The sequence below is a fragment of the Eucyclogobius newberryi genome, unplaced genomic scaffold, assembly GCF_026437365.1.
Source record: "Eucyclogobius newberryi isolate DKJ021-1_F unplaced genomic scaffold, fEucNew1.0.hap1 SCAF_73, whole genome shotgun sequence".
Taxonomy (NCBI): domain Eukaryota; kingdom Metazoa; phylum Chordata; class Actinopteri; order Gobiiformes; family Gobiidae; genus Eucyclogobius; species Eucyclogobius newberryi.
The window spans coordinates 315671-328583 of NW_027316423.1; the positions used below are offsets into that span (position 1 = coordinate 315671).

Here is a 12913-nt window from a genome sequence, read left to right on the forward strand (position 1 = left end):
TCTTACACATGTGACTGATCTTACACATGTGACTGATCTTACACATGTGACTGATCTTACACATGTGACTGATCTTACACATGTGTGACTGATCTTACACATGTGACTGATCTTACACATGTGTGACTGATCTTACACATGTGACTGATCTTACACATGTATGACTGATCTTACACATGTGTGACTGATCTTACACATGTGTGACTGATCTTACACATGTGTGACTGATCTTACACATGTGTGACTGATCTTACACATGTATGACTGATCTTACACATGTGACTGATCTTACACATGTATGACTGATCTTACACATGTATGACTGATCTTACACATGTGACTGATCTTACACATGTGACTGATCTTACACATGTGACTGATCTTACACATGTGTGACTGATCTTGCACATGTATGACTGATCTTACACATGTATGACTGATCTTACACATGTATGACTGATCTTACACATGTGTGACTGATCTTACACATGTATGACTGATCTTACACATGTGACTGATCTTACACATGTGTGACTGATCTTACACATGTGACTGATCTTACACATGTGTGACTGATCTTACACATGTGTGACTGATCTTGCACATGTATGACTGATCTTACACATGTATGACTGATCTTACACATGTATGACTGATCTTACACATGTGTGACTGATCTTACACATGTATGACTGATCTTACACATGTGACTGATCTTACACATGTGACTGATCTTACACATGTGACTGATCTTACACATGTGTGACTGATCTTACACATGTGACTGATCTTACACATGTGACTGATCTTACACATGTGTGACTGATCTTACACATGTGACTGATCTTACACATGTATGACTGATCTTACACATGTGACTGATCTTACACATGTGTGACTGATCTTACACATGTGACTGATCTTACACATGTATGACTGATCTTACACATGTATGACTGATCTTACACATGTGACTGATCTTACACATGTATGACTGATCTTACACATGTGACTGATCTTACACATGTATGACTGATCTTACACATGTATGACTGATCTTACACATGTGACTGATCTTACACATGTGTGACTGATCTTACACATGTGACTGATCTTACACATGTATGACTGATCTTACACATGTGACTGATCTTACACATGTGTGACTGATCTTACACATGTATGACTGATCTTACACATGTATGACTGATCTTACACATGTGACTGATCTTACACATGGATCATATTTATGCACCTTATATCAGGCTCACGATTATATTAGTATCGACTTTAATGAGCAGTTATTATTTCTTTTTATCAGTCGACAAGTCAAACAAACATTTATTTTAAATATTTGGATTTTTAATTTTTTTTTAAATCAATTTTGCACCAGATAAAGGTCTGATGGCTTCTTATTAGAGAATACTAAGAAATGAAGAGTATTATAGATTAAAATCAGAGTTTCTTTTATTTTGTCATTTTGATTGAATAATGGAGCCGTCTGTGTTTTAAACGTCTTTAAAATCCAGAAAAAGGACCAACGATTATTCAAATTGTGGATGATTATTCTCATGGTTCCAGCTTAATGTTACATAATAATGAGTGTTTTACTGATGACGTCACATGATTAAAATAAGACTCTAAACGATGATAATTAGACTCTTTTCTCATTTGTTACCGATTTCGATGGAGATGTCGTTTCCGCTGTGCGCCGCCTTGAGCCAGCTCGTCATCTCCTTCAGCGCCGCGATCTGACTCCGGATCACGATGTCCGGCTTCGTAATGTCCACGTCCACGTCCGGGTTCGACACCTGATTGGCCAGGCCGTTACCGATGACAACCGCCTCGTACCTGCCAATCAAAACAACCAGGTTTTTAGAGGTAAACAGTGGACTAGACCCGGACCAAACGCAGACTTAAACCTGGACTAGACCTGGACCAAACGCAGACTTAAACCTGGACTAGACCCGGACCAAACACAGACTTAAACCTGGACTAGACCTGGACCAAACACAGACTTAAACCTGGACTAGACCTGGACCAAACACAGACTTAGACCTGGACTAGACCTGGACCAAACACAGACTTAGACCTGGACTAGACCCGGACCAAACGCAGACTTAAACCTGGACTAGACCCGGACCAAACACAGACTTAAACCTGGACTAGACCTGGACCAAACGCAGACTTAAACCTGGTCTAGACCCGGACCAAACGCAGACTTAGACCTGGTCTAGACCTGGACCAAACACAGACTTAGACCTGGACTAGACCCGGACCAAACGCAGACTTAGACCTGGTCTAGACCTGGACCAAACACAGACTTAGACCTGGTCTAGACCTGGACCAAACACAGACTTAGACCTGGTCTAGACCTGGACCAAACACAGACTTAGACCTGGTCTAGACCTGGACCAAACACAGACTTAAACCTGGACTAGACCTGGACCAAACGCAGACTTAGACCTGGACTAGACCTGGACCAAACACAGACTTAGACCTGGACTAGACCCGGACCAAACGCAGACTTAAACCTGGACTAGACCCGGACCAAACGCAGACTTAAACCTGGACTAGACCTGGACCAAACGCAGACTTAAACCTGGACTAGACCTGGACCAAACGCAGACTTAAACCTGGACTAGACCCGGACCAAACGCAGACTTAAACCTGGACTAGACCCGGACCAAACGCAGACTTAAACCTGGACTAGACCTGGACCAAACGCAGACTTAAACCTGGACTAGACCTGGACCAAACACAGACTTAGACCTGGACTAGACCTGGACCAAACACAGACTTAGACCTGGACTAGACCTGGACCAAACACAGACTTAGACCTGGACTAGACCCGGACCAAACGCAGACTTAGACCTGGACTAGACCTGGACCAAACACAGACTTAGACCTGGACTAGACCTGGACCAAACACAGACTTAGACCTGGACTAGACCCGGACCAAACGCAGACTTAAACCTGGACTAGACCCGGACCAAACGCAGACTTAAACCTGGACTAGACCTGGACCAAACGCAGACTTAAACCTGGACTAGACCTGGACCAAACGCAGACTTAAACCTGGACTAGACCCGGACCAAACCAGGTCTTAAGACTGAAAACACTATTGTCACAGCAGTTTCAACCAAACTTTACACAAAGAAGAGCAAAAACGTGACTAAAACGTGCTCTAAACGACGTAAACTTCGCACCACCAGAAGCAGCTCGAGCACCACAGCTTGAGAAACGGCGATTTCGCTTGAGAAAGATCACATGTCATTGTACGGTTTCAGTTGGCCCAACCTGCTTTTGGCGGTGCCGTTCCAGCACTCGTCTCCCGGGGCGATGCGCTCTCCCGCACACACCGTCTCCGGCAGCGTGGACCAGAACTTTTTAGTGTGTTTCAGCCTCTTCTTCACGTCACTCGTCTGCGGAGGGAAAAGAAAAGTTACATTTGGCGATATAAGAAGAAATATAAACATGACGCTGACACGACACTGGTTTTTGTCCGTGTAAATGTCATAATTTTAATGACGTTGCAGTGTAAAATGTCAGTGTAACGATTATTGACGGTGAAATCCTTCTTTTTAACTGACACGTGACCAGCTTTATGAAATCAAACTCTCTGAATGATCAAGTAAAGTTAATTTGACATAAAAAGCCACATAAACAAAGCACTTTTACATTTCGGTTTACTTTTTTTGGAGTAAATATTGAATAGAAATGACTTTTTACGATCATATTGTGACATAAATAATCACAGATATTGATCATGTTGACACTTTTAGCCTAAATAATTATCTGCAGTGTGAGTTTATTGTAAAAACATGGTCATTTCCAGGCACATGTTTGAAGCAGTGAAATAGAAACAAAAGGAGTGTAAAGTTCTCAGTACCAGTCGGTCCAAGCTGGTCCCCGCGGCCGTGGTGGGACGGGCGTCGGGGCTGTAGGGTCTGAACCGTCCCGTGAACGCCGTCTCTTTCATCGAGCGCTTAGTCCTGAACCCTGCGCTCGGTTTGGGCTGACCACACCCCTGGAACACCTGAGCGCAGAGGCACAGAGGCACAGTCACAATCAGAGTCACAGTCACAATCAGTAACAGAGGCACAGTCACAATCAGAGGCACAGTCACAATCAGAGGCACAGAGGCACAGTCACAATCAGAGTCACAGTCACAATCAGTAACAGAGGCACAGTCACAATCAGAGGCACAGTCACAATCAGAGGCACAGAGGCACAGTCACAATCAGAGGCACAGTCACAATCAGAGGCACAGTCACAATCAGAGGCACAGTCACAATCAGAGGCACAGAGGCACAGTCACAATCAGAGTCACAATCAGTCACAGAGGCACAGTCACAATCAGAGGCACAGTCACAATCAGAGTCACAGTCACAATCAGAGTCACAGAGGCACAGTCACAATCAGAGGCACAGTCACAATCAGAGTCACCGTCACAATCAGAGGCACAGTCACAATCAGAGGCACAGTCACAATCAGGCACAGTCACAATCAGAGGCACAATCAGAGTCACAGTCACAATCAGAGTCAGTCACAATCAGAGTCATAGTCACAATCAGAGTCACAGTCACAATCAGAGTCACAGTCACAATCAGAGGCACAGTCACAATCAGAGGCACAGTCACAATCAGAGGCACAGTCACAATCAGAGGCACAATCAGAGGCACAGTCACAATCAGAGGCACAGTCACAATCAGAGTCACAGTCAGAGGCACAGTCACAATCAGAGTCACGGTCACAATCAGAGTCAGAGGCACAGTCACAATCAGAGGCACAGTCACAATCAGAGGCACAGTCACAATCAGAGGCACAGTCACAATCAGAGGCACAGTCACAATCAGAGGCACAGTCACAATCAGAGTCACAGTCACAATCAGAGGCACAATCAGAGGCACAGTCACAATCAGAGGCACAATCAGAGGCACAGTCACAATCAGAGGCACAGTCACAATCAGAGGCACAATCAGAGGCACAGTCACAATCAGAGTCACAGTCACAATCAGAGGCACAGTCACAATCAGAGGCACAATCAGAGGCACAATCACAATCAGAGTCACTGTCACAATCAGAGGCACAGTCACAATCAGAGTCACAGTCACAATCAGAGTCACAGTCACAATCAGAGTCACAGTCACAATCAGAGTCACAGTCACAATCAGAGGCACAGTCACAATCAGAGTCACAGTCACAATCAGAGTCACAGTCACAATCAGAGTCACAGTCACAATCAGAGTCACAGTCAGAGGCACAGTCACAATCAGAGGCACAGTCACAATCAGAGGCACAGTCACAATCAGAGGCACAGTCACAATCAGAGGCACAGTCACAATCAGAGGCACAGTCACAATCAGAGTCACAGTCACAATCAGAGGCACAGTCACAATCAGAGGCACAGTCACAATCAGAGGCACAGTCACAATCAGAGGCAGAGTCACAATCAGAGGCAGAGTCACAATCAGAGGCACAGTCACAATCAGAGGCACAGTCACAATCAGAGGCACAGTCACAATCAGAGTCACAGTCACAATCAGAGTCACAGTCAGAGGCACAGTCACAATCAGAGTCACAGTCAGAGGCAGTCACAATCAGAGTCACAGGCACAGTCACAATCAGATCAGTGACACGAGTAAAGAAAAACACGAGTAAATAAAAACACAAATAAATAAAAACACAAATAAATAAAAATATGAGTAAACAAAAACATGAGTAAACAAATACACGCACGAACAAGGGGAAAAATCCTTCAGCTAAAGTGGTCCGAGCCCCTGTCCCCGGTAGAGATGGGACAGTTAACTAAACATTGATAATTGCGTAATAAAAACAAAGAGTTTAAAAAAAAAAAATATATATATATATATATATATATATATATATATTATTTATGTTTTAATTTTAATCTATTTAATTTATAAAATATTTATTTTTTCATTACTACCATCATATGTTTAAATTTTTGTATTATTATTAATTTATTTTTTATATTATTATTATTTATAATTTATTTTTGTATTATTAATATTTATAATTTATTGTATTATTATTATTATTTATTTTTGATTATTATTATTTATATTATTTTAAATTATTATTATTTTCTTTTGTCCATTGAGCCTTTTTAAATACATTATAAACCAAATGAAGGTGGAAATCTGGCAACCGAAAGCTTCTAGAAAGAATATTTAGGAAATAAAGTGAATTATTGAAGAAAAACAAATAGTTTATTGATTTTTTTGACATTTCTTGATATAATAATGTCACCGCTCTCTCTTTTCATGCCTGTTTCAGAGTCTGAATACTTCAGATGACGATTACGACGATCAAATTACTCGATGACTCATTACAGCCCGAGTTCACGGCACATTTTGTTTAATTGTAACAAAGATAATGAAAAAAAAAGCTCCTGGATCATTGTTGTTTCCCTTTATAACAAAGTACAATTCAATAATAATCATTTAAACACGACACTCAATCATAATGAGAGGCTGTTTATGTCTTTTTAACTTAATTACACGACGCTTGGACTAAAGTGATGTTTTTAAATCATGTGGAATTATTGCTTTGTTGATATCGTCGCTCACTTTTATTCTGAAGAGGACAATAACCTGCACTTTAACCACAACATATTCTTTTCCCCTTCTCACAGCATAAAAGTCTCACATCTGTGAAGAGGATTCCAGAAAGTATTAAAGTGTGTGACTAAAGGTCCTGACCTTCTGTGAGACCTGCATGCTGTTCTCCTGCATGTTCATGATGGCCTCGGAGATCTTCACGTCGATGGGGTCCATGACGGACTCGAAGTTGAAGGGCCCCTCCAGGCGATCGGCCAGACTCAGCATGGCGTCTGGGAGAGAGAGAGGGAGTCGAGGATTAGGAGGCGCGCTGATGCCTGCACGAGAACACTCAAGCGTCTCCATGTTCTGAGCGGATCTCACAGGATTTCATGCTAAAACTGGAGCATTTGTGCAGAAAAGTGCTAGAAAACGACGCATTGGCAAGTAAAAATGTGGAATAAACTCCCAATTATTTTTTATAATCCCAGTTACATTATTAATCGAGTGAGCGTCAGGAAATTATGTAAACGTCTTAAAGTGTTGCACAGTCCAGTTTGTGGAGTTCAATTCCAGCCAAAACGGATGAAATGTGCGAGAAAACAAAGTATGTGAGAAAGTTCTGATCTAACTACAGTTTTATTTTGGTTTGTATTGGGCCTTTTTGTTGTGTCACCATTAATATCGTCTTTTAATCGATTCACTTTGTGCTTGTCGAGTATTTTCAGATTGAACCGAAGCCATTTTTCATGGTTAAACCCGGTTCAGTGGCGTATTAACATAAATTAACTTCAATTCTGACTTTTCCCAGGGTAGAAAAGTCAGTTTGTTTGCATTTTTATTATACGTTCGCGCCACAAACTGTAGAATTTGTGGTCATTTATGAGACACATTTGGAGATAAAATTGGAAAACTAGAGTGAGGTTTGAATCTGTGTGTGTTTGGGGAAGATGTTTTTGTAATTGTCCAACTGTGTGTCGATGTTATAGATGATCTGTGTGATCTCAATGGGGCTTTCCTGGTTAAATAAAGGTGAAATAAAAATAAATCAACAAGCAATACTAAAACACATGATTTTTCCTTCAGCTAAAATGCTAAAAATCACTCCTTAAATGAAGAAATAGTGTAAAATATGTTTGTAAAATATGTTTGTAAAACTGCTTTAACAAGTGTTTTCCCTGAAATCACATCATGTTCTACTTCATGTTCTACCTCCATGCAGCAATTTAACTCTAAACAATTACATTTCCCGTACACATTTTGCCTGTTGGCGAGCCACTGTTAATAATCTTTCAGTTAATCATTTTTCAGACAACTTTTACTGTTCCTTTGTTAAACATTTACACTGAACTCGAGCACTTCTTCTGTCCTCCTGCTGCAGTGACACGAGGCGCCACCAGAGGGAGCCACAGCACGACATTTACAGTCCAAACAGAGGCTGGAGGTTCAGCTTTTAGCAGAGGAACAGAGACAGAAGCAGAGACTGAGCAGAAAACTAGAACCACATTCACGTCCCTGGACTCTGTCAGATTAAATGATGCTACTAACCCTTTTAAAACACCAGCTTTCTGTTATTCTGCCACCGCTACAAACGAAAGCGATATGCGCCCCGTGTATTTATTTACCGCACAAAGGCCTCCACAGTTTACACGCAGCTCCTCCCTGTCCATTTAACCAACACAACATGCAGAAGAATAGAGGACGCCGTGTTTGAACAAGACTTTCACACAATAAGCACTCGCTCTTTGTCCGATCCATCAGACGGAGCTGGAGGGTTCAAGGACCAGCTCGTAGATGAATATATATATGAATATGAAGGAACGTGGTGGAGCGATGAGTTTTGTATTTTTGAGTTTAGCTCTAGGTTTGGGTTGAAATTAAGACAGGAATTTGTTTTTTTCACAATAAAACATGAGGCAAAGGTACAAAATCTAGGTTTGGGTTCAAATTAATACAGGAATTTTGTTTTTTTCACAATAAAACATGAGGCAAACGTACAAAATAAAATGATAAAATGAAATATTGATTAGCAGAAGTGTTTGAATGACGTAATTGTATGTGCAGTTTTATTTTCTTCTTTTTAAATACAAATAACTGGTCTTGTCAAGCTTGTTTGATTGAAAGATGCACTTTTATGTCATTTTGCGTCACCGTGGAGATGTGGTTGCTCTGCCTGGAATGTTCCACAGTGTGGCATTTCACTTTTAACATTTGCCTTTCATAACGTGCAGGTGTTTTAACTGCGTAGCGAATAACTTGAGGCACGTGCGTTCTCTCTGTGGGTCGAGTCGCCTCTCCACAGATCTGACGTCTGACGCTGGAGGCAAAGCAATAACATCTCCATGGAGACGAGCGTGTGGCGAGTTACATAGTGCGCCTTTGGGTTCTCATGTTTTTTCCAATTATGACCTAGTTTGGTGGAATAAAGCCTGTGGTAAATAGTTATCATAGTTTTACTTTGAAAAATATGAGTTTAAAATGACAGGAAGTAGAGTTGAGTTTAGTTCTAAAACAGAATCCCTCTGTGATGTCATCAATGTGCGACGTGCCGTTGAAAACACAGACAGAGTTTACATGTGCTAACTTAAAGAAGCTTGATGTGGAGCAAGCCCAGGCCTTGCGCATCTGCTGTAGGGCTTTTAGGACCTCCCCTGTCTCGGCGCTGCAGGTTGAGTTGGGGGAATTGCCGTTACGGCTCCGGAGGCTAGAACTTTCTGTTGGCTTACTGGGTGAATGTGCAAGGTCATACGAGCTCTCACCCGGTGAGGGACTTTCTCAGGGTTGATGGGGGGCAGAGTGAGGCTGGCGGTATGGTAGGAAATGCGAAGGCGCGGCTTGCGGGGGTTGGTGATCTGCGTGTGAGCCCGTCGGTGGCTTTGTCTGCTATAGCTCCGTGGAAGTTTGTCCCGGCTCCTGTTGATGTTAGCTTGCATGGCAAGCTTAGAGGAGTCGCTGGGAGGGCACCGCAGTTTGCCGTTCAAGCGCTCATCGATAAGCACTCAGGTGATGTGTTTATTTATACCGACGGGTCTAGGGATCCTGAGAGTGGGCGTACTGGCGCCGCTTATTTTGTGCCTGACCTGGGGCTGGCGGTCAAGAAGAGGTTAACAGATCGCCTTTCTGTTTTCACGTCGGAACTCATAGCGATACGGTTGGCATTGGAATGGGCGGAATCTGCTTTGCAGTGTTGCGGCATTGTGGTACATGTATCGTACATCTTGAACACTTGGATACCAACTTTTAGGACTACGACAAAGTCTAAGGAATAAAGTCTGGCGGTAATGCAACACTCGGACGACGACGACGACGACGACGACGACGACAACAACATGTAACGGACACTTTTCTGACAGTTTAAACCATCATTCAACAAAATGAAGGTGTTAAATGGTGTTATTGTTTGTCAAATCAAAACTGTTGTCATTTGTATGGATTCTGGCTCTTGTTTACAGTCTGGTTGCTAGGTAACGGTTGTGGAATCACCTCTACCCGTGTCACGTTTGCTGCTCATGACAAACCAGCAAGTACAATTATAAACTTGACAAAAATGGTCAAACTGGGGACGAACAGGCAAAAATGTTGAGTAAAATCTGAAATATAATTGTGTTTTAGTGAAATGTGTAGTTAAATCCGTCAGAGACTTTAAAATCAGTACTTTATTATGAGCTTTCTTAGTTTTTCTATTTGACACGCCATTTAAGAGAATGGAGGCAACAAGCAGAACAACTAGAGTATCATCACTTGTTTGTTGCTGTTGTTGTTGTTGTTGTTGTTGTTGTTGTTGTTGTTATTGTGAACCTGTGTCATAGGAGGCATTTTTGAAGCTCATTCCGTTTCCAGATTGGATTGATAAATATAAACGACTACATCACGTAAAAGTCTTTTTGGGAAGAAATTGTGAAGAAAAATATCACAACACACGATTATATTGAAACTACTTGATGCCACAAAAGCCCTGAACCTTGTTAAATGTGATAAACCCTTTTTAATTGTACAAAATGACATAAATAACCATAAAAAAACAATAATACAGCTTAATTTGCATCAGTTATGAGTAGAAAACGTTACTTACTCGACACTATTCAGCTCAAATCGTATCATACTACGAATAATATAACAAAGGATTCCACACGAGTGCAAAGAAAAAGTACTCACGACAAATATTGACCCCTAAAAGTATCGTTTCCGCTCTCACTTTTTGAAGAGTGCAGTAATAGTAGTGACAGGCCCGTGTTGACCCACTCACCGAGGAAGTTGTTCCACTCCGTGTCCAGATCGGCCTGGTTGGCAAGGCAACCGCGCATCACGTTCAGACAGTAGTTCTGACACGGCTTCAGCGCCACCTGCCCCGAACAGTAGGGGCAGTATAGCATCTTCATGGAGGCGCGCACACAGTTGGGAGACGCACTGACCTGAGAGGAGGAAACAAACAAACAAACAAACAAACAAGGCGTGAGAAATGGAACTATTTGTTGTTGTTGTTATGGCGGTTGGCAGACAACTGAAAAGGTCTTCAAAGTATGTGTTTTACGCTATACCAAAAAGAAAGGGAGAAAGAATGAGAAAGAGAGAGGAAGAGAAAGAAAGAGGGAGGGAAAGAGAGAGAAAGAGAGGGAAAGAGAGAGATAAAGAGAGGGAAAGAGAGGGAAAGAGAGAAAGAGAGAGATAAAGAGAGGGAAAGAGAGAAAGAGAGAGATAAAGAGAGGGAAAGAGAGGGAAAGAGAGAAAGAGAGAGATAAAGAGAGGGAAAGAGAGAGAAAGAGAGGGAAAGAGAGAGATAAAGAGAGGGAAAGAGAGGGAAAGAGAGAAAGAGAGAGATAAAGAGAGGGAAAGAGAGAAAGAGAGAGATAAAGAGAGGGAAAGAGAGGGAAAGAGAGAAAGAGAGAGATAAAGAGAGGGAAAGAGAGAGCGAAAGAGAGGGAAAGAGAGGGAAAGAGAGAAAGAGAGAGATAAAGAGAGGGAAAGAGAGAGCGAAAGAGAGGGAAAGAGAGGGAAAGAGAGAAAGAGAGAGATAAAGAGAGGGAAAGAGAGAAAGAGAGAGATAAAGAGAGGGAAAGAGAGAGCGAAAGAGAGGGAAAGAGAGGGAAAGAGAGAGAGAAAGAGAGAAGAACACCCCCAAATATTTAGGGCCGAAGACGCAATACTTAAAGAGCCATGACAGGTTTTTAAGATCTTCTAATTTTGACTTTATTTGGTGTATTTAAACCTGTCGAACATATAAATTATTGTTTTACACAAATAGAGTAAAAAAATCAGTAGAGAATGACAGGAAGTGACATCACAGCAGGGAAACTCATTCAGGTTTATGCAGAATTTAGACAAAGAAACAACTTTTTTTTTGACTCTTTAAACATTAATTCAACAAAATAAAGTCACTCTCATACATTTTTTATATTTGTCAGATGAGTTTTGGCCCAGTGTTTGCTGGGTAATTTCCTAGTGTGATGTCATCAATTACAAACAGGAAGTGATATTATAAACTGTAAAAAAGTGCTTTTCTGTGATTGCATTTTTCCATCAGAATTCTAAATACATTTATCTGAACTGCGTTTGAGTGCAGTGCGTGGTCCAGCCTGTAGGGGGCGCGTCAAGTCAAACCTGTGACTCACGCAGTAGGAAACAAAGCAAGTTTCCATAAAAGTGGCTTTAGTTTCTGGACCAAGAAGAAAAACAAGTCACATTATGTCCTTTTCTAAGTTAAGAGACGCTTTATACTTTTACAAACATGAACTGCTGCACGTCTTCAGCAGATGTGGATTTGTGTCGATTCGTTCGGGGCAAATTAATTGTTTTGACCCATTTTCTCCTGGACGCTGGACGACCGTCGAAGTGCTTAAGGAAGGCTTAAGTGTGGACGCTGGGGCTGATGGGAAAATGAGCGGGATTGGCTGGAGATACGTTTTGGGGGACGTCCAGGCTGAAATTACACTGAGACGCGGCTTAGCTTGTCCTACAGGCTCTGTGTGTTTCTGCGGGTGACGCAAAGTCCAAAAGGCAAATGTAAAAAAAAACTTTTAATTAACCCAAGAAATTTTAAAAACATGTCAAAGAAACAACAGCCCAGGAGACTTCTGGATTCATAGACAGAAAAGGACCCTGAAGCACTCTGGCTGATCTTGATTAAATATTAAGCACATTTCAATCACTTCTTGTGATAATTTTTTGGATTATTACTATTTTCTCACAGTTGATCCTGATGATTTCTATTTTTGGCACAAATTCAGTGACGTTCGAAACCTTAATTTGATGCCAAATTTGAGAGAAGTAACTGTATTCTGAACACCACCAAATGAAAGCGTAACTGTACTGAACATGTATTTTATATTTGGTACATGTATTTAGTTACT

General features: G+C 41.6%; 1 protein-coding gene across 1 annotated transcript in view; it reads right to left on the reverse strand.

The window, feature by feature from the left end:
- gpc4 (glypican 4) overlaps window positions 1-12913 on the reverse strand; it is a 78935-nt gene that overhangs the window by 6432 nt on the left and 59590 nt on the right. Inside the window, exons 4-8 of the mRNA XM_072436154.1 lie at window positions 10813-10978; window positions 6729-6859; window positions 3893-4039; window positions 3301-3425; window positions 1679-1851 (exon numbers count right to left, since the gene is read on the reverse strand). Coding sequence (XP_072292255.1) covers window positions 1679-1851; window positions 3301-3425; window positions 3893-4039; window positions 6729-6859; window positions 10813-10978 — 742 coding nt within the window. The remainder of the gene's footprint in view (window positions 1-1678; window positions 1852-3300; window positions 3426-3892; window positions 4040-6728; window positions 6860-10812; window positions 10979-12913) is intronic.